A 26,076-nucleotide genomic window follows, 5' to 3' on the forward strand; every position below is an offset into this window, starting at 1 on the left:
AAAGGTACTTTGCGAATAAGCCTGATGATGTTCTGAGTTTACTCCTCAGAACCCACATGAAGGTGGAAGGAGAGAATCAACTTAATGAAGTTGTTCTATGACCTCCAATGCAAACAAATCTAAGCCTTGAAAGCCACTGGGGAAACTGGGTCCCCAAAGCATGAAGCTTTCGCCAGCCGGGTAGCATTCAAGCATTCATGCTCTGTAAGCTTTTCTGTTGTGAGTTTCTCACTATGGGTGGAGGTAGGGCTGGAAGTATTCACATTTTGAAAGAGCAGTCTAGGTAGCTGGGCCAGTTTTGTACATGGTAGATGAATGGCATCTCTGCTGGGTCAAATGGACATGGCTGTCTGGGTTTGACATGTGAGAGGGGAGTTAAAGGGCTTTAGCAGCTGACCTTATCCATAGGCACGTGTAGACTGGGTAAGCACTGTGCACGTGTGGTTTGGGAGTGGTAAGTCAGAGCAGTGATGTTCTGCTTTACTAGAGGTGATGAGCAAAAGAATCCTTGAGACCTGTAGCCCCATGGGTGTCCATGGAACTCCAGGACCCCAGAGGGGAGGCAGGAAAATTATACCAAGGGCAGCCTGGAGACTCTTTGTCAAAAGGCAAACAAATAAAAGTACTGTGTAATGCCATTTTGAGGTAACCCAGTTTCAGTGGCCCCAATAAAGCTTTCCTAAGATTCACGTGTTTACTCAAGGGCCATTTGAAGCCAGAATTAAATCCTTTTTCTACAGTCAGAAAAGCTGTCTGGCTGTTGGTTGCTTCTTAAACTTAAAAGAAGCCTGATGACATACTGAAACTTAGCCATACGGTGATTCTGTTGTGTTTTCATATGTTGTATGCACAGATGGTTGGAAAATAAATGTCCTGCCTCCCACCGCAGCTGGTGTCCCCAGCACCTTCTGGTCCAGGAGCAGGGTGATGAAGCATCAGAAGGACTCACTCATTACCTTTGCAGAGCTGGGCTGGGGCTAATTAGTCTCAGGCAGAAAGCCATAGCCTTGTGCAAGTACAGGAAGACGTTGAGGCTCTGTGTCTAGCAGCTATAACCACTGTGTGATCACCCACAAAGGCTAGGTGCCAGGGACATTCTCAGCGAGCAAGCAGCTGTAGATGTTACTTCAGTTTGCAGTCTGCAGTTAGTGTCTGTGATGTGCCCAGAGTGCATGGTGTGGCACTTAGTTCCAGCTTTTCAAATCTCTGTGGTATCAGGAGGTAGGCAGTGGATTTCCAGGCTTAAGGTTTCAGGTGTGGTTTGGGAAGAGAAGGCATGTTGATCTAGCACCTTCGTCAGAAAGTGCCTGACTTGGCCACCAGTCAGGCTCTTCTGTGTTTCCGTAGGAGCCAAGACCTTTGGAAATAGGTGCACTGTTTTTTCATATTCTGAAGTAGTTGATTTTTATATCCACTCTGTGATAATGGTGGTTTATTACACTGGCTAAATGAGATTAAACACTGCATTTCTCATTTCTTGGAAATAGAGTGTTGAACTCACTCCAGAGAAGCTAAGACACTGAAAATAGCTTTTCTTTGTGAAGCAGTAACCATGGTTCCTGGATCTGAAGCTGAATTGGTTTCAAATGTAGAGCTTTATTTTATGGGGGAGGGAGAGAAGCTGGCCATCGCTCCCAACTGGCTGGCCCTGTTCTGGAGGCATGCTCCTGTCTCTGGTGGGGACCAGATGCCTCAGTCTCCTTCCTGTCCACCCCCAAACTCCTCTTTGCATGACTCCCTCCTGCTTCCTGTATTAGGAGGACAATGGCCCTTGCTTGTTCTCCACTGCCTTCTTAAAGTATTTTAAAATTGTACATAAGATTCCACTTTGTCTCGTTTGTAAAATAATGAATGTAGGTCAGGCTGTAGCCACTCTCAGCCATGTGTCCTTTTTGCTGAGTCAGCTCGCCTTCAGCCTGCCTGCCAACCCTGAAATGCCCAGGCTCTCAGTTCTGGAGGGCTGTGCTCCAGATGCTAGCCAAGACCTAGCTCCCAGGCCTCACTCTCCTTCCAGCTCTGGTCTGACTTATAGAGCGCTGACACACACTACTACATCCTGGGCTAGCCGCTTCTGGTCTGTGAGGACACGGGCTCCCACTTGAGACCACACATGGAAATGCTCCGTCTGCTGTGATAGTAGCCAGCTCTGACTCCCACTTGGGACCTCACATGGAGATGTTGCGTCTGTCGTAATATCGAGCTCTGACTCTTTGAGAAGTCACAGGGGGTGGTCCATCCATCTTCTACAGTAGTAGCCAGCTCTGACTCCTCATTGAGACATGTTTTTACACAGTTCCACCCCTTCTATTAAGTTGTGGTTCTCAAGCTGTGGGATCATCTGCCTAGCTGATCTTTTGTTGTGACTATTTGATTTTGTGATCCAATGAGTTTAATTGGGGTAACTTACCAGTAGCTATTACCAGTGAGGAAAATCAGTATCTATTTCTGTCTTTTTGTCTCTGTCTCTGCCACCCATCCTTAACAAACACTAACCACTCTTGGGTGGTGGTATTTTGAGTTCTTCCCCCTTACCGTGGCTGGATTTTGGGCATAGGAAATCTAGGTGGAATAGTAGGCAGGTAAATGGATAATCAGGAGCTTTCCCCGTCACCCGCCCAGCCACTGCCCAGCTCCTTGTGGCTCAGGATCGTAAGATGAACGTTTACATTCCTGCCCTCACATCAGCCTTGGGTCTGGCCACTGCTGCTTTTGTCTCCTGGGCTCTAGGTGTCCATGGTGTCCCTGTCAGGTTTGAGCTAGTCGTGATATCCTGCTCTTTTGAATTTTGGGGTGGCTTCACTGTTGCCGTAGCTTCTGACCCAAACTTACATACTAGAGTATTTGTTGTGAAAATTAGATAGACATTGTGGTTTTTCAAATTTTGAAGTGTACTGATTTCTAATTTAAACAACTGTTACTTCTTGATTCAGCCTCTGAATATTTTTACATTTATTATCTTAAAATTATCATTTCTATCTTCTGCTACCTTTCATGATGCCACATTTTCACTGTTCCAAAATTGACATGATGGATATTTAAAAATATATCTTAAGTAGATTTATAAAAATAGGTCAAATATCTGGAAAAATGAAGCTGTAGGAAGCATTCGCATCCAAGAAGAGGTTATCTTAGGAAATAAAAAGGGGTTATCTCAGGAAATCGAGTGCTCAGGATGTGCCACACACCCCTTTATTTCAAAGGGGGCCAGGTTATTATGTTGCCCAGGTTGGCCTCTTACTCTCAGTGGTTCTTCAGCTTCCTGAGCAGCTGGAATCATAGGTGTGGACCTGCAGACCTCGCTGGGCCCTAGTATATAAATGCAGGTGCCCTTTTTTCTTTAGGACAGATTACCATGTTTGTACATGTGAGCTATAGGTATAGGTTAACGTATTTTAACTGTGGAAGTCCAGTGAAATAAAGAAAGCCAAGTCATTTTAAAACTAACCAACAGAGTCTAAAGTTCTTCTAGTGAATGGCTTGGACAGTCTTGGCTCAGAAGTCAGGGATAAGAGACTACAGCTATCCTTTTTTGCCACAGACCACGCAGGGGAGTGTGTCAGCAGAGGGACCAGGGCTTGGATTTCAGGTGGAGAACGGATTCGGCATGACAGACAGACACAAACTCGAGGTGTGTGCTGCTGTGAAAAGCTTTACTTCTTGGCACAGATTTAAGCAGTTAGAACAGGTACATCATAATTGGCAGTCATCCAGCTCTTATTCATCACCCCACCAAATGTCCCTTGCAAAGAGGAAAGCTGAACGTACAGTCTAGGAAACAATTCTCAGCTGCAAACAATAGTTTAGAAAACTGCAGTTATACTGCCAGACTTGTGGACACCAGATATGCATTCAGCATTTACCTTTGTTTTAATAAAGTTTAAACTCTATATTTATGGCCCCTCAGAATAATAAGGAAACTTTTGTAACCATTCTATAATTTCTTTCATTTCTTGCTCAATGTTAGTTTCTCTTTTCCTTCTAGTTAACTCTTGATAAGTTTGTTCAACTTGTTAGAACTTATCCATGATCTTTCTAAAAGAGTCACTACTATTCCAAATCATGCTAAACAAAACTTTCCCAAAAAGGGGGGAAAGACTTTTCTGGAACAGTCATGTTCTTAGTAGCTGGAATTACTTTCTCTCCTATTTGCTGGGAACTAATGGGTGCAGCAGTTGAGTTCATCAGGATCGTGATGGTGTGAGACGTTTCCGTCTCTGAACTCTCAGTTCCTGAGACATCTAAAGGTACATGACCATCTTCCCACACTGCTATATTCTGAAAATCAGATATTGTTGACAGCTTAAAGTTGCTAAGATCACCAAGGCTAGAACACAGAAGGCACCTCCACTGCAAGCATAGACCCTGGTCATCATCTGTTTGTAGGGAGACTGCCAGGACCTCCAGGAGGCCAAGCCGTTCCAGGCACACGCCTCTGTCTGGATAGAAACGAAGCACAAGAGCTTCCTGTCGCAGAGACTCCACTGGAGTGGGTGTGGCACTTTTTGTTTTGCATCGTTTGGGATCCAGTCTGTGGCTTTGCTTTTCTAAGTGCTTGAAGCCCAGAGATAATATCATGTGCCGTATTGTGATACATGATACCTGAGTTTTGTTTCTGAAGCAGGGTCTTAATGTGTAATCCTGGATAACTTAGAACTCATGATCTTCTTCCCTGAGCTTCCTGAATGCTAGAATTACAGATGCATGCAACCCACCGGAGTACAGTCCACTGCCAAAAGAACAGAGACGTTCGGGCACATTGCAGTGGTGCTGGCCTTTACTCTCCATCTCTCCCACATTGGGAGTGAGATCCTGCATCAAGGGAACAGGCTCCATAAGTGATCCCCAGGGCTTATGACCAGGCATCTTCCTGGTTTAAAGAAATTTTGCTTGCAGGGACATTTAGTTCAGTGTTCTGATGGATGATAGCAAGACAGTGAGTTAAAGAAGGACCTCCCACAGGGGTTAGACAGTTGAGTTTGTTAATTTTTGCCAAGAATCTGAAATATTAAGGAAGCTTAAGATTTTTCTAACTTTATGTTCATAGACTGCTTGGATAACATGTGACCTAATAGTATCTTTCATGTTAATTCCATCTGGAAATTAAATTAGAAATGAATAAGTTTGTTACATAAATCTAGACTTTGTGTGTGTGGGTGTGTGTGTGCATGTGTGTGTGACAGTGTTTCTCTGTGTTGACTTTATCTAAAAATCAGGACAGGGCCTAATAGAATGTTAATGGGCAGAAACATTGGAATAATGTCATTGGTAGTTTTGACAAAGATACCAAATGATGATTAAGTTCCCCTTTCTGCAGAACAGTTACACAACTAATGTGTTCTTCCCAGGAACTTGAGAGAATTCAGTGCAGTATGAGCAGAATGCAATTGTAGGCCTGGCAGTATGGAAGAACTCCTGAATAACCTAGACTAGGGCTTTTTAGTTCCTGGGGGGTAAAAACCAACACAGGAGGACTGTGTCATCTGCGGATAAATCAATATTCCAGAGCAGGTCTATGCCAAGGGTATTTGTTTCATGAGGCTTCCTGGCTCCTGGGGACTGAAACCCAGCTTAGACCAACTTCAGCAAAAAAGGAGTTTGGAGGTTTTTGTTGTTGTTGTTGTTTGTTTGTTTGTTTGTTTTTAACAGATTCTGGTAAAACTCACAGGATCCAAGGAAATGTTGCAAGAGCCCAGGCACCGTGGGTACTTGGACCAGGTCCTTGAGGTTCTTCTGAGTGAACTTGGACCCACCTCAGCTCCCATTCTGCTTTTTCAGATGTCACTGTGAGGTTGATTCACACTAAGAATTCTTGTGGGCTCCCATCACTACAGCAGCCAGCCTAGCTGCAGACTTGTCCAGGGAAGGGTCCAAACCCATGCTTTCCTTCTCTATCAGGGAAGGGTTTTGAAACTGGCCATCCACACCAAGACTGAGTGAAGCTTAAGAGGAAGCAGTTTCTGAGAGGGGCAGATGCTTTTAGGGAGGATGGGACACTGTATAGGTGAGCCATATTTCATGGGAGGAAAGAGACTATGTGCCCCAACTGGGTTGGGGTATGTCTAGTCATGTTTCCAGAGCTGTGTAGAATAGATTCACTCAGCAAATGTTAGAATTCTGTTTTAGAGATTTGCATTCATCATACTTAGGCAGGAGTGAGCTTCTACTAGACAATAAGGGCAAAGGACCCATGGTGAAAACTATAAACCTCCCATATATGCTATAGCAGGAGGGGACATTAAGATCAAAAGGAAATGTAAGGGTTAAAAAATTAAACCAAGAGCACTAAAAAAATAGAGACAATTATACTTGCATCTGGATATGAGCTGTCCACGTGGACCATAAGAGACAAATAGGCTTCAAGAAGCAAGGTCACTGATAACGGGTTGGCTGGCTATCTTTCATAAGACCTTTCCCCTTTGGGAGATACATGCTAGATACTGTTGCTTATTAAATATTCTTGCTTTTAATGCATTGCTTCTAATGCAGCTAATTATAATAGCCCAAGGTGTGTAGTAAGGAGGGCTTATAACAAACCAGCCCAATTTCAGGAGAGAGATCCCAAACTATAACGAAGACAAGTCAATAACCAAGACCACTGCAGCTGCTTCTTGGTAGCTGTGAGAATGGAGAGAGCCCCATACAATAAACAGCACTTGGGACACCCAAGAGGTCAGAAGTAGCAACACCAGCTGGCCCCTGACCAATGAATGACATCAGTCAAGACGAAGACTAGCACAGTCAGGGAGCCAAGGTAACAGCAAGACACCTGAAAAATGAAAAGGATGTGACCCTGACCAAAGTAATTGGCAGCTTAGCAGACCATCATGGTCAATAAGCCTGCATAAGAGTTGGACAGAGGGGCCCTCAACTACTCTTAACTGGGGGCAGTGAATGAATATCAGATGATTATTATATTGGTTGGCCTGGGGGGACATGCTGTGAATACGTGGGCCTTCCCCTGGTTTTGCCCATGAAAACCCAGAGAATTAACCATTCTCAATTGTGATTACCTCAGTCTTTTGTCCAGTCTCTGTTATTGCCCTATATGAACTGGGGCAAAGAAAATAGTTCTTCTGTTTTGGAGACTCCAACCTCCCTCTTGAGAGTTTCTTCTCACTTTTTCTTAAGTTCTTGGTTGTTTTCTGATAAGTCTTAATAAAGCCAGCTCTCATCTTACGTACTCCCATGAGAATCTGTGTCATTAATTTTCATTGGTGTGTGCACTGGCTGGATTTGTGTGTCAACTTGATGCAAGCTGGAGTTATCACAGAGAAGGGAGCCTCAGTTGAGGAAAGGCCTCCATGAGACCCAGCTGTAAGGCATTTTCTCAATTAGTGATCAAGGGGGGACAACCCAGCTCATTGTGGGTGGTGCCGTCCCTGGGCTGGTGGTCTTGGATTCTATAAGAGAACAAGCTGAGCAAGTCAGGGGAAGCAAGCCAGTAAGTAACATCCCTCCATGGCCTCTGCATCAGCTCCTGCTTCCTGACCTGCTAGAGTTCCAGTCCTGACTTCCTTTGGTGATGAACAGCAGTGTGGAAGTGTGAGCTGAATAAACCCTTTCCTCCCTGACTTTCTTCTTGGTCTTGATGTTTGCGCATTAATAGGAACCCTAACTAAGACAGTGTGAGACAACAAACAGCACCGGTGTACCAGGTTGATTGGTGTGTGTGTGTGTGTGTGTGTGTGTGTGTGTGTGCGTGTGTGTGTGTGTGTGTGTGTGTGTACTTGAACATCCAGCATCTTAGGTCCTTAGGTTATGCACAACTGTGTTGTGAAAGGTTCCATCACACTCAGAAACTCTGCATCAGTACTTTTGTATTTAGTACAGGTGCCTGTGATGTAATGTTAAATGAAAAAGGCAGGTCATGAAATATTTGTGTATGACTAGTTCTATTCCCTTAAAATCACACATCCTATATATGTTTGGATGAATACTTAGCCTGCATGTATGTCTGCACTGTGTGCGTATAGCACCCACAGAGGCCAGAAGAGGGCATGGGATGCCCTGGCACTGGAGTTACACAGTCGTTAACCACCCCATGAGTTTTGGGAATCAAATCTGGGTCCTTTGGAAGAACAGCTAGTCTCTTAACCACTGAGTCATCTCTTCACTTCTAACTATATTGTGTTTTTAATTTGTACAACAGCAAATGAAGAAAAAATAAATCTGTTTCTGGTTGACTCCAGAAGTGTTCTGAATATGGGAACTTGGAGAGGGCAAAAAGTCCTTGAGCACACAGATAAACACTGGAGAAGCCATGAAAGTTAAACACGAAGCTGTCCTTCAGAGGAAGGAGATGTTTACCGTCTTCCTCCTGGAATGCTGAGGACGGATGTAGTTTACAACCTGGCTATCCTTTGTCATCTACTGAGCCAACCCCCATCCCCTAGTATTTATGCCTCTCTTATCCCAGATCCTTTCCCCCTAAATTTTGAGCATTGCTTTAGGTCATAAAACCCACTCATAGGAGAGATGTCACATGTTCTTAAAACAGCCTAAGTGACTTCTTTGTATCTTAGGTTCAGGCCAATCCCGACACCCACAGGCATTCTCCCTAGACCTTAAATCATGGGCAGTATCTCTAAGTCAACAGAACTCATCCTTGTGAGGAAGCCAGATGTACTTTGCAAAGAATTTCAGTGTAAACATATCTTAAGTTCTGCTATACTCATGGGACTGAATTAATTGTTATCAGAAAGCTTTTTTTCTCTTCAGAATTCTGCTATGCTTAAATATAGTCAAAATAAAGCAACTGGTGTCAGACTCTCAAAGTTTGGCCCAGCACCAGGTACTGAGGTTGGGCTGAATCAAGTTTCATTCTCTCCTTACCTAGAACGTCTGTTTCCCTGTCAGCTGTAAAGCCTGCAGGGACAGCCTGAACCATCTACCTACCCCCAACCCCCACCACAGGAACTGACCTATTAAAGTCATAATTAAACCTAAATGTGGCTGGTGACTGCCACATCAGAGAGCACGGTTCCATAACTGGAAAATTCTGGCAAGAGATGGACATTTTAAAACCCTTGGCATTTTATTTCTCTGAGAGCAAAGTCTCCCTGGCTCTTGGTGTTATTGTTAAGCATGATCTCACTATGTAGACCAGACTTCCCTGGAACTCACAGAGATCTGCCTGCCTCTGCTTCTAGAGTGCTGGGATTAAAGGCAAGCTTGGCAGGGCAGGATCTTTTAACCAACCCTAGCTCTCCAGCCTATTCCCAGGGTTTTTATTTCTACCTTCAGAGGTTGTGGATAGAGGGGGGCTTCTATGTCCACTGGCGTTTATGTGGGTCCTGGGCATCCAAACTCCCATTCTCTTGCTTCGGAGGCAAGCACTTTAATTACTGAGCCAACGCATCTCCCAAATCCTGTTTAATGAACTAAAGTTTACTCTGAGACACCCTGGAGTGACTTTTCCTGAGCCAATGACATGTTTCAGTCAAAAGACAGTGTTCTAGCCTTCCTCTTGGCCAACTTTTTTCATATGTGAATTTTATAAGGCTTATATGAAGTTTTCTGGATATCTCAAACCATTACTCCCACTCACTGTCCAGGCATGAAGATGCCTCAGGTGTTATGGGATGATTGATAGAGATTCTGCATCTGGAATATGCAACTTGGAATATGTTCTTTGAAGAGTTTGTAGGGCAGAGAGTTGCTCTATCATTTTCTCTGAAAACTTCCTTTAGGCCAGACTCCTGAATCCCTGTTAACAGGTTTCTGTTAAAAATGAAGGAGGGTGATAGGCAAAGGAAGGAGGAATCATGACCAATGTCTGTCCTGGGACAGAGGTACCATGTGAAGAGGGCAGCCTGCTAGGGTCAGGCAGAGGGAGGAAGGTAGCAGAAGAAAAGCCGTTCCTTCCTGGTAAGGCACGGCTCCTTTCACAAACCCATTTTTATTTTTTCTCTTTAGTTCTCACTTTGCTCTGTTATATCAGGTTATCAACCCCATGGGGTGGGATGCGTTTGGATTGCCTGCTGAAAATGCTGCCATAGAGAGGAATTTGCACCCAGAAAGCTGGACCCAAAGGTAAGTATTTAAGACATACTCAAGTACTTACACATAGAGAAATCTTTTAAAAAGCTTTTAAAGCCTATGCACAAGAGAGAACAGAAAGCAAAAAAGAACACAAAACAACCACAACACTGGCAAATTGCCAGGATGTAAACAGACAGGATTGTGTGCACTGGTGTTTGTCTAGCTAGTCAGTCAGTTATGGGGGAAGGTGGATGTGTCACAGTGCACATAGAGAGGTCGGGACAGTTTGTGGGAGGAAGCTCTCTTCTTTCATCATGTGCACTGTGGGGAATCAGACTCAGGCTGTCAGGCTAGGTGGCAAACACCTTTACCGTTGAGCCACTGCAGCTCCTGACGCTTGCCTTTTAGTCCTGTAATCTGGAGAAGTACAGGAGCAGATTGTGTGTTTGCTTATTCAGGTGTTGTTCGGATGCTTGTTATGTAGAACTATTCTTTCTTGGAGCATTTACCTTTATGGAGGAAACGAGGAGGAGAGAATTGCATTTGTTCAGTTTCAACAGTGCTTCTTGGCTGCAGGACCTGAGTCTGAACCATAGCCAAATGCCACATTCTGTTTTTCTATGAAAATTAAATTTTTGTTTTCTTCATTTAAAAGCAAGGAGCAACTTAGTAAGATATATAGCTACTCAAGGCTGGGTGTGGCTTTCCCTTACTGCCCCATGGCCCAGACTTCCTAGCCTTCTCCCTGCTACTCAAGTACTGAACACCACACACCAGAATCTTCTGGGACCCTGCATCATCTCACTCTTCAGATGTAGGACAGTTCCAGGCCTGCCTGTCTTTGGAACCTTCACTGCCTCCTCCTCTTCCTCCCGTTTCCTCTCTTCCTCTCCCTTCCCCTCCACTGCCCTCCCTCTTCCCCTCCCCTTACCCTCTCCACCCTACTTTTTGTGTAAAATGCATTCACATGAATGTGCCAGCTGAGCATATGTCTCTTCCTGTGTCACCTTACTGTCCTGAGCAGGGTCTCTCACTGAGATGGAAGCTTACCACTTCAGCTCGTCTGACTGGTCGGTGAGCTCTCAAGACCTGCTTGGCTGTGTCCACCCCAAGGCAAGCCATGCCTGCCCTTTACAGGGATAGTGGGACTTGGGTTCTTGCACTTGTGAACCCAGCAGCACCCTTCCACACCCCCATCTCCCCGGCCCCTTTACCACCTTTTCTTGTTTCTACCCAAAGCTGCATGGCAGCAAACTCACTGTACTCTCTATCCATAATACAATTAATTCTACATTAATGGAAGTGATCAAAAAGAAGAAAAGAGGAAATGACAACTCTAATAAATAGATCAAGCGTAGCATGAGCTGATCCAGCAACAAGAATTACAAACTGATCACTTCTCCCTTATCCAGTTGAGAGCAGTTTTAGGTTCTGATAGATGGAACACTGTGTTATTTGTTTTTAATTTCCCCAGTTTATACGTAGAGAATTTTGTGTGTGTGTGTGTGTGTGTGTGTGTGTGTGTGTGTGTGTGTGTGTGAGACATTTGCACACTCAGTTCTGGGGCTTACACACACCAGGCAAGAGCTTCTTCCACTGAGCTCCAAACCACCCAACGCATAAGGGTTTGTTTTTGTTTTTGTTTTTAGTTGCTTTCAGACTTGCTTCTTGACCTAACGGTGTAGAACACAAACATATGGAAAGGCCAGGGTCACACATTCAAGAGGTTGGTTGTTAGAGTGGCCATGGGAAGACCAGAGTGGCACCTCGTAGATGGGCAAGTCCAGACCAGGGGTGTCTGCTAGCATACTGATATTGTACTAATTCTTAGGGATTGGTTTTTTTCCTCGCCAGGGCAAAGCAACAGTTAAACATCCGTGACTGAGCTAAAGTTTTTAAGTTTTCTAAAATATTCTTAAAATGTAGTTTGTCTGTGGTCCTGATCCCCTCTCAAAGTCAAACTTGCTTCCCTTTGTCTCACAGCAACATTAAACACATGAGGAAACAGCTGGACCGCCTCGGCCTGTGCTTCAGCTGGGACAGGGTGAGTCAGCTTTTCTTCCTGGGGCTGTTTTCAGGGAAGGGCCTGATTGAGTGGGGGGAAGAAGAAGGAAGTGACAGATCTCTGGAGAGAAGGCTTAGCACTCCACAAATTACAAAACAATCCAGAGTGGGTATTTTGCCTGCATGCAAATAATTTTCTGTGGGATTAAGCTAAGAGAGCTAACTTCTTTTTTTGACTTCATAATGGGTTGGGCCGTGTGTGTGTGTGTGTGTGTGTGTGTGTGTGTGTGTGTGTGTGTGTGTGTGTGTGTAAAGACTTTGCACAAGGGTTTCTCGCTTACAGCAACAGTTTAAAAGGATTATTGGAATAAACATAAAAGTGATTAAATGTTAACCTGCTGGCCCTTTGGGTGATGGACTGGCCATTTGTTTATATTTCGTTCTGAATTCAGAATTGGTATGTACAGCCTATGGTGATTCTGGCACGTACAGTCTTTGGTGTGTGACTCTTCCAAGAAGTCACACACCATGTACCTCAGGGTCATGCCAACCGTGAAAGGAGATCTTCAGAGGCCCAGCCCAGGCCTTGGAGGCGTAGGCCGCTGAGTAAGGGAGACTACTATTTGCCCGTGAGTGAAAGGTCTCTTTCATGCCATGATCCCTCTCAGCACTCACTCACTCACAGACTGGGTGGGGTTTTACTGAAGCACTGGGATAAATACAAATTCAAGTCCCTTCCTTTCCCCATAACCTCTGAAATGAGATGAGTGCAGTGGGAAAAGACAAAGGTGGTGTAGTTGAAAAGGCCTTGGCTTTTTGGTTTTGGTTTTCTTTTCCTGCTTCAGATCATGTTGCCTTGCACACCCAGTGGCGATTTGTTGGCAGAGAGTAAAATGAAAGGCCATCACAGAGCGCCAGTCCCTCAGGGGTAGCATTCATGGTTTCCTTAAGTGTGTGTGTGTGTGTGTGTGTGTGTGTGTGTGTGTGAGTGTGTGTGTGAGTGTGCATGTGAGTCTGTGTGTGTGTGTGTGTGTGTGTGAGTGTGTGTGTGTGTGAATGTGTGTGTGAGTGTGTGTGTGAGAGTGTGTGTGTGAGTGTGTATGTGAGTGTGTGTGAATGTGTGTGAGTGTGTGTGAATATGTGTGTGTGAATGTGTGTGTGAATGTGTGCGTGTGTGTGTATGTGTGTATGTGCGTGTGTGTGTGTATGTGTGTGAGAATGTGTGTGTGTATGTGTGTGTGTGTGTGTGTGTGTGTGAGTGTGTGTGTGTGAGTGTGTGTGTGTGTATATGTGTGTGAATGTGTGTGTATGTGTATGAGTATGTGTGAGTGTGTATGTATGTGTGAGTGTGTGTGTGTGTGTGTGTTGTCCAGCCCCAGCCCATAATTATTTTCTAATTAGAATTTTTTAAATAGGTATATGGGTGTTTTATGTGTATGTCTATACCGTGCACTTGCCTGTTGACTGTGAAGACCAGAAGAAGGTGTCAAATGCCTCGTAATTGGAATCAGAAATGGTTGTGGGTGCAGGATATCAATCATGGGACTTCTGGAAGAGCAGAAACTGCTCTTAACTGCTGAGTCATCACTTTAGCTCCTCAAATTCAACTTTTTAAAACAGTTGTGGGAGGCTCTTGCAAAGAATCAGAGTTTAGTTTTGTCTTAGTCAGGGTTCTCTAGAGTCACAGAACTTATGGGTAGTCTCTATAGAGTAAGGGAATTTGTTGATGACTTACACTCTGTAGTCCAACTCCCCAACAATGGTCAGCAGCAGCTGTGAATAGAAGTCTAAGGATCTAGTAGTTACTCAGTCCTACAAGGAAGGCAGGCAAAGAAGAGAGTCTTCCTTCTTCCAATGTCCTTATGTAGATCTCTAGCAGGTAAGTCCCAGATTAAAGGTGTGTACCACCATGCCTGGATCTGGGATTTACTTTGTCCCAGATGACCTTGAACTTAGAAATCTCCTTGCCTTAGTCTCCTGGCATTCATAGCCACTTTGCCTCAAGATCTCCATGCCAAGATCCAGGTCAGAAACTTGTATCTCCCGGCCTCAAGATCAGAATCATGGGTGAGCCTTCCAATTCTGGAATGTAGTTCATTCCAGATACAGTCAAGTTGACAGCCGGGAATAGCCACTACAAGTTTCTAACATCCACAGGACAGCTCACAACCAGGGGGAGCTGATCCTTTCTGAAGGTACAATACTTATGTGGTTTACTTACATACAGGCACACAAAGCACTTAATACATATAAAATAAAATTAAAAATTAAAACCATAGTTATAAGTATCCCTTTTTTGTGATTTCTTACATTTGACATTTTGTTTTCTTTTTTCTCTAGGCATATGAAAATATCAGTCCTAGATTATATTCTGCTAAAACATAGCCATAAGGTTTTTGTTTGCTTGTTTTTAGCAACACATGCTATATATAACCACTAAAAATATAAAATAGCCTTTTACATTTTCCACTTTTGTTATAACCCTGTTTTCAGAAATTTTAGTTTTTGTAAATGAGGGCACAATGAAACCATGGTTTCTGCTCCATGGGTAGAAAGAAAGGTTTATTGGGGATCAGACAGCCAAGGCTATCTCTCATGGAGGGAAGGGTGGCAGAGAGAATTGAAAAAATGGCAGAAAAAGCAATTGTATTTCACCTGACAGTTAGCAGGGTGGGTTGCATTGCTCTTGCATGAGGTCAAACAAACCTTGGAACTGCTGTCCCAGGACACTGCTGTCCCAGGACACTGCTGTCCCAAGACACTGCTGTCCCAGAACACTGCTGTCCCAGGACACTGCTGTCCCAGGACACTGTCGGTAACTGCAGAGCTGCCCGCTGCACATGAGTAGGAGCCAGGGCAGCCAAGCCGCTGTGCTGTGCAGAGCCTGTGTTTGTACCAGGTCAGGGTTTACAGTCTGGATAAGGCTGGGTGTCTGCCGAGAACATCACTGATACTTTACAGCTTGAAAGCTACTAAGAGTGTTGGCTGTCTATACCTTACAGCCTGGTAAGGCCCAGTTGCCACTGAGTGCTTTGTGGCAGCCATGCCCTTTGTCAACACAAGCATTTTTGTTTCTTTTTCTCTCGCTTTCTCATCTTGGCGTAATTTCATCAGTAAAGAATTCAGGGGGTTGGAGAGGTGACTCAGCAGGTAAAAATGCTTGTCATACAATAATAAGGTCTAGAGTTTGAATCCCAGCACATATATAATTCATATAACATGAGTCTTACACACATCTGCAACCCCAGATAGAGTGGGGTAGAGACAGCGTGATCTCTTTGGCTAGATTCTAGCCCAGCCAGCAGAACGTGAGTCCCAGGTCCAAAAACAGACCCTGCCTTAAGGGAATAGGCAGAAAGAGATAGAAGAGGATACTGGGCTGGGGATTTAGCTCAGTGGTAGAGCGCTTGCCTAGCAAGCACAAGGCCCTGGTTCTGGTCCCCAGCTCCAGAAAAAAAAAAAAAAAAAAAAAAAAGAGGATACTCAGTGCTCAGTGTTCTCTTCTGGACTCATATGAATGTCTAGGTGCGTGTTCCTGCACATGTGTGTACACATACATGAGGGGAGTGTTGGAAAGAAGAGGGAGGGTAGGAGGGGGAGAAAGAGAGGGCAGGAGGCTGGGGGGACATGCTTTGGAATAGCAGTTTACACATTTTGTATTTCCAGGGCTGTATTGGGATTCTTCATGCCATGGGCTCATTTGTTTCAGCCTTTCCTCCCCCACTGTTAGATGGTGATTACAGTTCAGGAATAATGTCCTCTTCATCCCAAACACACTGCCCCTGCATCCTTTCCTGCCTGAGTTCATTTTTAGACACCATGGTTAAGCTTACAGAATGAAAAGTCATTATTACTTCAAGGTCCTGGCTCCTTATTTTCGCATCTGACGAAACATCAAATAAGGAAGATTGAAACCCTAGACATAACAAGGCCTACAGGGTAGCAGATACATTCTTAAATAAGGGGTTTTTTGTTTGTTTGTTTTTTGTTTATCTTAAAAAGTACTTTGAGGCAGGTAAGTGCCTGACAACCAGGTTGGGGAGAAGCTTCCATTGTGAGAGCGCAAAGCTAGTTGCCTTGACAACATGTGGCAGGCACTACAAGCATTTGACTAAGCCAGTCTCCTTTTCGGTCCTTACAAGTGAAACCATTTGTCTGTTCAATCTCTAGCTCTGGGTTTCTGGTGTTCCCTTAGAAGAATGAATGCCTCCTGTAGGTGTTCCCTGTACTCCAAACTCACCTTCAAGGGGGCAAGGTGGAACCTTGGAAGTGAATTTCCTGTGTATCTCTAGATGTTTCAGTCATCCTGAAGTTCTGACCATGTCTTGGCACATGTACATGTCCAGCTAGGCCAATGTTTACCAGCCACTTCTCTTCCTCCACTGGAACCCTCGCCAAAACAAAACAACAAAGAAACAAACACCCCCAAATTTCTAGGTTAGGAGCCGGGAAAATGTTGAGTCACTAAAATGCTTGCTGTACAAGCACAAGCACCTGAATTTGGATACCCAGCACCTACATTACAATTGGGGTTAGGACGGGCATGAAGATAGGAGAATGCCTGGGATCAGCCCAGACAAAATGATAAGCTCAGATTAGTGAGAGACCTTGTCACAAACATAACGGAGAGTGGCCGAAGATGTCCGTCATCTCTTTTCTCGACATGCACATATCTGAACACAGACATGAACATAGACCCTACACACACACACACACACACACACACACACACACACACACACACACACACACTGCTGGACTATTAGGTATTTTTTTTAATGACTTTTTTTAAGTTTATGGTTTCATTTCTTGGTCTTTGTCTCAGGTAAAATTGTTCACACGGTGGCAAGTTTCTCCAACTCCTTGCTTAGTGGAAGCGTATGTAGCTTTTGTGGCCGCCACTGTGGCTGTGTGGCCTGATAAAGAAGGTGTTTGCTTCCAACTCCTGACACTCAACCATGCCTGAAAAAAAAAATGCCTTTACATTCTCAGGAAACCTAGAGAAGCGCTTGTGAAAGTATCTGTTGGAAGATTCTACCCTGGTGAACCTAAAAGTTTGAGAATGTTTCAAACCATACATTCTATCAGTGTTCCTTCCTTTTAGAAAGATGGAGTGCTGGCCTCTACCCACCTAGACTGACAATGAATTGCAACTGAAACTAATTAATCTCCTCTGTCACTTTATGGAGGGCGTTCTGTCCCTAAATGTCAAGTTAGCAAAGCTGTGCTTTGTTAGAGTGCCTTGATGAAATTGTTGTCAGTTGGCAAAGAATACTTACCAAGAAATGTACCAAATTGTTGCTTTTTGTCTGCATATGGGCAGCTCCTAGGACCTTGAGTACTATGGGTTGGAGAAATTGTCAAGATACCAGGTACATCTATCTCCCTCTCTCTCTCTCTCTCTCTCTCCATCTCTCTCCCTCCTCCTCTCTCCCCCCTGCCCCTTCTGAAAAGGAGCTATTTTCAATAAGGAAGACAGTGTCTTCAAAACTGTAGGCCCCAATCTCCCTGCTGTTAATATTCTAAATTTTCTTTCAGAAATGTAGAAGTGAACCTTTCAAATCACTTAAGAACTTAACTTGTGGCCTTGGTTTGGAAAGCAAGACCTTTAAGAAAAAACCACACACTGTAAAAGCACAGTCGGTGCCTGGCATTTGTCAGTTTTGGTTTTCTTTAAATGTTCATTTTAAGCCTAAAGATAGTCCTGAGTGGAAGAACATAATCACATGAAAATGAGTGCTTAGACAAATGTTGGGTTCAAAATTAATTAATTACCCTGATATTAATACCTTTTCCTTCAATTCTGCAAAGGGGTGAGCAAGGAAGAAACAGGAGATGCAGATAGAGATGGAAACTGACAGATTTCGGAAGGAAGAGGAACACAACAAAGAGGCCAGGGGAAGGCCACAGGGGTTTCAATAAGCCTGGCTGAAGGACTGGGAATGATGGTCCAGAAAGGAGGAGGGAGGCCACATAGCCTAGTGTGGTCCTGACAATGTCTGTCAGGAGTCAGGGAAGGATGCAGCAGGACCCTGGCCTCAGAAGCTGTGAACGTAAAGGTGTCAGCAGGCTTGCTTCTCTTTACCCAAAGGGGCAGATGGGAAGGAATGGGGTAGACAGGCATGGATGAAATGTTGAGGAAGATGGTGAGACCGTAAAAGTCCTCAGAATTCTCAGAGGTGGAGGAAAGGTCATCTTCCTGGACCTGAGCCCAGCAGTGTAGAGCCGGACCTGGAATGCCAGCTCTCCCTGTCATTCTCTTCTCTGGAAAGCCCTCTGTGAGTCTGTAGAGTTGAGTTATGAGTGAGTGCATGTGCATAGTGGCAGATCCATTTTTTCCCTCTAACCCCCTTGCCTACTGGTGAGTGTCTTAGCATAAAGACCCATCAGCTGACCTGGTGGCAGTGGTGGCACAAGCCTGTAATCCCAGCAATCAGTCGACAGAGGCAGACAAGTTTCTCTGAGTTTGAGGCCTGCCTGGTCTACAGAGTGAGTTCCAGGACAGTCAGGGTTACAGGAGAAACCCTGTCTTGGAAAATTAAAAAACACAACCCAGTAGGTGACCTTATTCGGTGTCTTGTCACTGCTGAATTAAAGAGAGCAGAAGTATACTGCTGAGCCAGTATGACATCAGATCACTGTGTCTCCTTCCCAAAGGGTTCCGATCTGGAAATTGCTAATGATGAACACAGTTAGTTCTCCATTTGTCTTTGGGGTTTTGCAGACTGTGCACACAGATTTCTTAAACCACTGTACAGTGTGTTAGGGAAGCTCTTCTCAGATGAACTGCTGTGAATAAACCAGGAGCAATGATATACTCCATTCTTTAAAAACATGCTTTATTTATAAAATTATCTAACATTCTGCCTTAGGCCAGAGTTGCTTTACCTTGCTTTGTTTTGTAAAAGAGCATCATGCTGTAGATCAGGCTAGCCTGAAACTCACTATATAAGTCAGGCTGGGCTCACATTCATGGGAATTCTCCTGCCTCAACCTCCTGAGTATGGAATTATGGGTGCATGTTACCACATCTGGCTTTGACTGTTTTGTCAATATGATGACCTTTAACCCCTGGAATGAATGTTTTGTTTAATGAAGACTCATGAACCTTCAGTACACACCTGAGGGGTTGACAGTATTGGAGAGTCAGCTTGATCCTCATCAGATCCCTTCATTCTTACAGTGGTTGCAACATCTGTGTCAGAAAACACTATTAAGGTCAGAGAGAGTCATCTGATTGCGGTGGTCCAGGTCATCCAGGGCTGGGGCTTCTGCCTGTAGCCCTGCACACCTCCATTTCCTCAGAGTCTGACAGAGTGAGAAGTGCATAACATTTAGGAGCATGAATAACAAGTCTAGACAGTCTGCACTACATCCTGAATGAGGGAAAGACATTTGGCCTTTAAGCTTTAGCCTAGTTTGGTGGTGGACTGTTCCTCACTTGTCCTTGTCACCAAGTCATTAGCCTCTCTTATTAACAACTTTTCTTGAGGTTTACTTCTTGTTTGGACTTGGGTGGCTGAGCTGGGTCTCCAGTGAAGGCTCTTCTAGGCCCAGGCTAGAAGCATGTGTGTGAAAGCAAGCACACTTCCCCGGTGAGCCATCTCGCTGGCCTTCTCGCTGGCCTCTCTTCCCGTCCTTGTACTGGGATTGAACCCAGAGCCCCTTGCATGCTGCACAAGCTCTACCACTAAGCTCTGTGGTAGCTGCCTTTCTAGCACCAGCACCCAGCTCCTTACCCTCACACTTATCCTGCTGCCTCCATCTTGTGAGTAGGTCACTGTCCTTTACTACTTCTCTTTCTTATCATTAACTGTGAAGTGAATGTTTGGAACTCACTGTGAAACCCAGGCTGGCCTCAAACTTTCAGTCTTCCTGCCTCAGTCCCCTGCTATAAGCTTTCTATGGACAAAGAGAAAAAGGAAAAAGCCCCAGACAAAAACCACAGGAAGAGCTAGGAGACCAAACCAGGACTGTGCTAAGCTGTATCACACTTATGTCCCTTTTCTGCTGGGGATTGCTGAGGGACCTCTGAGTGTCCCTCCCTGACATCACACTCCTCTAGATATTTCTAGAGCAAGGAAGGAGTCGCAGAGCACCAGATGGGTTCTGAATGCCACGGTCCTAACATCCAGTGCAGATCTTCTTCTGTACCTTAGACATAATCAGGCTGTGCTGCCTCAGCCTCTTGGACATCGTCGATGCCAAACTATTGGGACACAAGTCACTGTGACATTGGCTTAGATGTTATTCAATGTCATTAGGTGAGGATGGTTGGTTTCCAAGAGGTTGCTTTGACCCTCTTTGTGTTCTGAAAGAGCCTATCTTTTACCTTGGGTCCTATAAATCTATGAAATATTTTCAACACCAACCTCAGACAGTGTAAAGTGTAGGATTGCAATGTGGAGGAGCCACTGAACTGAGATCCCAGATAGACAGCTATATGGTGCTCTCTGGAGCGCACAGGATATAAAAGCTGATACCTTGATAGAGATCTATGTGGAGTGATCTGCTTTTAGAGCTGTGCACTTGAATTACCTGACTTTGTGTTAATGCAGGTGTGGACTTACTTGTGTATGAGTGATTTTCTGCATGTGTGTATGTGCACCACGTGCATGCCTGAAGAGGGTTCAGATCTATTAGAACTGACTTACAGACAGGTCTGAGCTGCCAAGTACATGCTTGGGACTAAACCCCAGTCCTTTGCAGCAAGTGCCTTTAACTGCAGAGACACCTCTCATTTGAAAACAGGGAACTTAGGGGCAATCAGTCTTACTTGCTTTTTCTGATGATCTCACCAAGAAGTCTTACCGACTGGTGCCATCCATGCCTTTGGACAGATGAGGATGGCAAGGAGCCCCACCCTACAGATGCAGGGTGCCTGAGTGGGCCCTGCAGATGTGGTTGAATCTGGATATTTGGGTTAGATTCTAAATGATCTTTAGATACTTCTGTGTTGACATCTGTTTTGTGGGAGGGAATAAACCAATGTATCAATAACCACATGCCTTTCTGACTTTAAAACAGAAACATTTATTACATGAAATTTTCTAAGTCAGACTGCCACTTGGGGACATATTAAATTATTTAAAATTTACATATCCCCCCCCCAATCACTTGTCCCTAGCAAACAGCATTTCAGCCCTGACCTGTGTCTGGTGTGCGGTTCCTGGTGATTTGCCAGTCATATTCAATGGAAAAGCCAAATCTGATGGAAGAGAGAAACTCAGAGAATGGACTAGCCCAGGAGATGAGATTCAACTTTCTTTGTCACTTTTGTGGACTGCCCACTAAAGAGTTGTCTGTCTAATGTTCCTTTGATCTGCCTGTAGCTTCAGACTGAAAATGAAATAATATAAACCTTTAGATCAACATTACTCTATTAACATTTAAAGCTGAAAACAGCACAAGGTGCCTCATTCCTGTAATCCTAATACTTGGGAGGGTTAAGACAGGAAGATTACCCCGAGTGTAAAGCTATCCTGGTTTATATACAAACCCTTTCCACAAAAATGAAAACTATGTATAGCTAGATAACTCAAGGGGACTGTTTGTTTTGTTTTTCAAGACAGGCTCTTTCTGTGTAGCCTTGGCTGTCTGGAACTCACTTCGTAGACCAGACTGGCCTTGAACTCAAAGAGATCCACCTGCTTCTGTCTCCTGAGTACTGGAATTCAAGGTGTGTGCCACCACCGCCAGGCTGGCAAATCACCAGGAACCTCACACCAGACACAGCAGACTCTCTTTTATATTAGCTCTGTAGTATTAACTCACATGTCTACTAGTTGATGAGTCTGTGTGCATGTATGTGCTTTGTCTGTCTCTGTCTCTGTCTCTCTCTGTCTCTCTCTGTCTCTCTCTGTCTCTGTCTCTCTCTGTCCCTCTCTTACACACACACACACACACACACACACACACACACACACACACACACACACACACACACAATGGTGACAAAGAGTTATTTCTAGACATTGCCAGATAATACCCAGGGAACAGAATTTCTACACTAGAAAGAAGAGAGGGCCTGTTAATATTTTCATGGGTATTAAGCCCAATGGCCTCTTGACTGTAGAACTGTGTTTTGAGTAAGTAGTTCACAGTGAATATCTAAAAGGAAGGTTTGGATTTTTAGTTAATTGGCTAAACTAAAAGCTTTTTAAGTGATATAATTTAAAAAAATGCCTTTGATGATTTTAGAAGACTAGAATTTTCTTTTGTTCTAATGGGTAAATCATGGAAGGCTCCAAAGGGAATCTTGTGATTCTCAAAATGTACATTGTTTGACTTAGTAATAAGAAGCTGGCCTACCACAGTAGGAAGGTGCAGCATGGGGAGCCACAGTAGTCTCCTCGGTCCCCGTCCAGTTCACAGCAGTGGCCTGGCCACGCGGTAGCTATCATTATGTCTTCTGTTGGTGGCAGTTGCAGAAGCAACAGATAAAACAGGTCAAGTCTGCATGGGACGTCAGGGAGAAAGTGGGGGTGCAGACTCTTTCACCTTGAGCTAATGATGCCCAAAGGAGCACAGGTAGATGGTCGGCTAGATGAAGACTCACTCTACCCTTCCTTTTCTACTTCAGGAAAACTGATTTTCAAAACCACAAACCTCGTTGAAGATAATGCTGTTCTGTTGCTATGTGAATTTTACTCAGTGTCTAGAAGCAGATCCAAGGGCTTAGAGAGTACATTATAAGACATTCTTTATAAAATATTTTCATTACAGTGCATATTCATTATAATCCATTATATTACATTAATTGGAAAGATTTGATATTTCATTATGAGCAACTCAAACAAATACAAAATAAAGTGTTAATGTTTAACTTTTTAAGATTTAAGTTTGACTTTTTTACATTTGCTTTATGTACTTCCTTAAAACTGTAGTGGATAAAGGTTTTTTTAAAAAAAGATTTCTACAATAACATGGTCTAATATATTTCTCATAATCCTCACCCATTCTACCCTCCAATTCAATTCTGTTCTCCCCGTGTGTTTGTGACTACAGTGCTCTGAGAGTTTAGCTGTGAAACTTACATGAGGTGTACAGATTTGCTTTTGTATATAGACTCTCATGTGTCTGGTGTATTCTTAATTCAGCAGCATCGTGTTGGAGAACATAGAATGATGAGTAAAACAGAATAGAAGATGACTCTTGAAATATGTTGATTAAAAATGGAAGTTTTTAAAGGTATTTGTCTAGAAAACTAAAGAGAGCAAGTCTGTGCCACACTAGCAGATCAGGGCTGAGAAGGCAGCATTGGCATGATAGCGGGATCTGGGGAGGCGAGCTGCTCCCTGTCTGCTCGCCTGACCCTTGAGCTGGCAGTGTCCTCATGCCTGGCCCCTATCTATCAGGTGCCTGTGGAGTCCTGGGTGCTCATGACTCACGCATGTGGCAGAGAAACCACAGCTTAGCTTTTGGCGGAGTCCAGGCTTGGAACCACCATTAGATTGGCAGATTTGTCTGTGACTCATGATGGGGAGATGGAGCTGGTAGTCGGAGTTGAGCTATTTTGCATCTTTAGAAACTTTTGTTTATTTATTTTATGTATATTGGCGTTTTGCCTGCATGTATGTTTGCACATTACTATAAGACATCGAGTTCCATGAGACTACAGTTATAGATGGTTGTGAGCCACCATGTGGGTGCTAGGAATTGAACTCAAGACCTTCTAGAAGAACAGCCATTTCTCTTTGCTAAGCTATTAATTGCTAAGCCAACTCTCCAACCCCTGTTCTGCATTTGTAAAAACTTGTTTTCTGGGCTGAGGTTACGGCTCAATGTTGGAGCACTTGTTAGCATGCCTGGGTTCTGGGTTTGATTCCCAGTAACACCCAGATAATGTAATTGTTTTTTAAAAGTAGGACTCTGCTACTTAAAACAGCAACAATAACAAAGCACGTATAGAACAACCAAGAAAAGCTAGGAAAACAACCAAGAAAATGCAGCTCAGTTGATAGAGTCCTCACCTAACATGCATGAAGCCCTGGCTTTTAAAATTCTATATTAAACTTGTTTTTTAGGCAGAAAGTACACTTTAGGAACTTTTGGTTAATCTCCCCATGTAGACAATAGCTTAATTCATATTATATAATAAAAAGAAAAATAATGAGGCTACACAAGCTATTAGACCTAGGATCTATGTAGACAAAAGATTTATTCTGAAATGAGAATCACATCGCAATGAACAAGTACTCTGACATTCACGGTCGCTTTTCAGATGAGCTATATTCTTGGCCCCCAGCATGTGTTTATCCTAGCAAAAAATGTTCCTAGCCGGATTGGAAGGATGGCTCGGCAGTTAAGAGCGTTTGCTGGTCACCCAGATGGCCCAGGTTCAGTTTCCAACACCCATATCTGGTGTCTCACAGCCACCTGTAACTCCAGTTACAGGGGATCTGACAGCGTCCTCTGGCCTCAGTCAACAACAGCACTCGTGTGCATATACCCCACACCCACACACAGACGAAAACTATTAAATCTTTAAAAACAGTTCATAGCTGTTTCCTGTACTGTAACTTCTTCCATGGATGATAGGCAAGCGACCTGAGACTCTTCTCATTGAACACATCTAGAAAAGATAGGGGAGACAGTTCAAGGACATCATCTCTTTCTTCCCAGCATGAATGGCTTCTTCACTCACTTTTAGTGGAAATAGGTTGGTAAATGCTTTGCAATTTAATTGCTTTTAAGAACCAAATCTCTTAAGTTGTTGTGTGTGTGGTGGAGTGCCTGACTGTGCATTTATACCTCTTCCCTTTTGGGCAGGAAATCACTACGTGTTTGCCAGATTACTACAAATGGACTCAATACCTGTTTATCAAACTCTACGAAGCTGGACTTGCCTATCAAAAGGAGGTAAGTTCAGCTTCCCTTTTAAAATTTTATAAATCCTCTCCATCTTAGAATCATCACCACTAGCCAGGTGTGGTGGTGCACACCTTTTATCTCAGTATTTGGGAGGCAGAGGCAGGCAGATCTCAGTGAGTTCAGGCCAGCCTGGTCTACACAATGAGTTCCAGGACAACCAGAGCTACATGGTGAGACCTTGTGTCAAAAATATCAAAACAAAACAAGAATTCTAACTTTTAAGTGAGAAACAAAGTCCCGTTTGTACATAATGGTAAAAATGAAGGCCAATTCAGGCTCACAAAATCATTTGCAGCAGGCTGAGCACTACCAAAAGTAAAGAACTATTTAGTCCTTTCTTTTTACCTCCTGGAATCTCCCTGATATTAGTGATAATAAAAGATGAGCCAATTTTCTTAGGTTTATGAATCTGAAACTTTTAGGTCCTAGATACTTACTACCCTGGTCGTGTTGTCTCTATACACTTTATGAGGCAAAGACCCAGGGGACCCCATGTTAGAGAAAATAAACTGTTCAGTGCTCGTCTTTCCATCTGATGCCAGACGGCATAACTTCAACTGTCTTGTGACTCTACTACTTGCAGTCGTAAAATCATAACCCAGATTATGGCTCATGGCTAACCTCTCCCCACCCTGACTTTCATGTAAGTGTGGGAAACATCCAACACATCTTGGAAAAGCCACTGAAGAGAGAACATAATAAAGGCCCTGACTGTGCTGACTTTAGCACAGCCTGGAAGGCGGGAATGTGTTCAGCACTGGTGACTTTCAGAGAATAAATACCCTTGCCATTTGACTCGGACTGGAGGGGGCAGTGTTTGGCCTCTGACCCAGCAGGACAGGCTGTCTGACAGTGCTGTAGGCTTTAGTAGCACCTACTTCAGCTCACCATAGTTTCTCACAGAAGGCAAACCAGCCTGTGGGCCAGAGCTCAGGTAGATGCAGGTCATGAGCAGGAAGGAAGAAGGGTCTGTGGGGCACACAGTTGCTAGCCCTGTCTCTTACCAGAATTACTGTGAATACTTTTTGGTGCTGAGGAATTGCACGTGTCGCACAGTCTACCATTAAATTTTTAAGCAGTGCTTCTCAGATGAGCAGAGCAATCCCCAGATTGCTGTGTACTCAGCCCCTTCTTTGTACCAGGAGGCACCTGAATGTCACAAAGTGGTAAGCGTAGGCAGAGGCATTTGTTTCAAACAAAGACTGAAACTAACAGGAA

The 26,076-nt window shown here is 44.0% G+C and overlaps 1 protein-coding gene across 1 annotated transcript in view; it reads left to right on the top strand.

The window, feature by feature from the left end:
- Positions 1-26,076, top strand: part of Lars2 (leucyl-tRNA synthetase 2, mitochondrial) — a 93,251-nt gene that overhangs the window by 20,208 nt on the left and 46,967 nt on the right. The window contains exons 4-6 of the mRNA XM_032911289.1: positions 9,941-10,032; positions 11,965-12,025; positions 24,757-24,846. Coding sequence (XP_032767180.1) covers positions 9,941-10,032; positions 11,965-12,025; positions 24,757-24,846 — 243 coding nt within the window. The remainder of the gene's footprint in view (positions 1-9,940; positions 10,033-11,964; positions 12,026-24,756; positions 24,847-26,076) is intronic.

Source organism: Rattus rattus, chromosome 8 (assembly GCF_011064425.1).
Source record: "Rattus rattus isolate New Zealand chromosome 8, Rrattus_CSIRO_v1, whole genome shotgun sequence".
NCBI classification, from domain to species: Eukaryota; Metazoa; Chordata; class Mammalia; order Rodentia; family Muridae; genus Rattus; species Rattus rattus.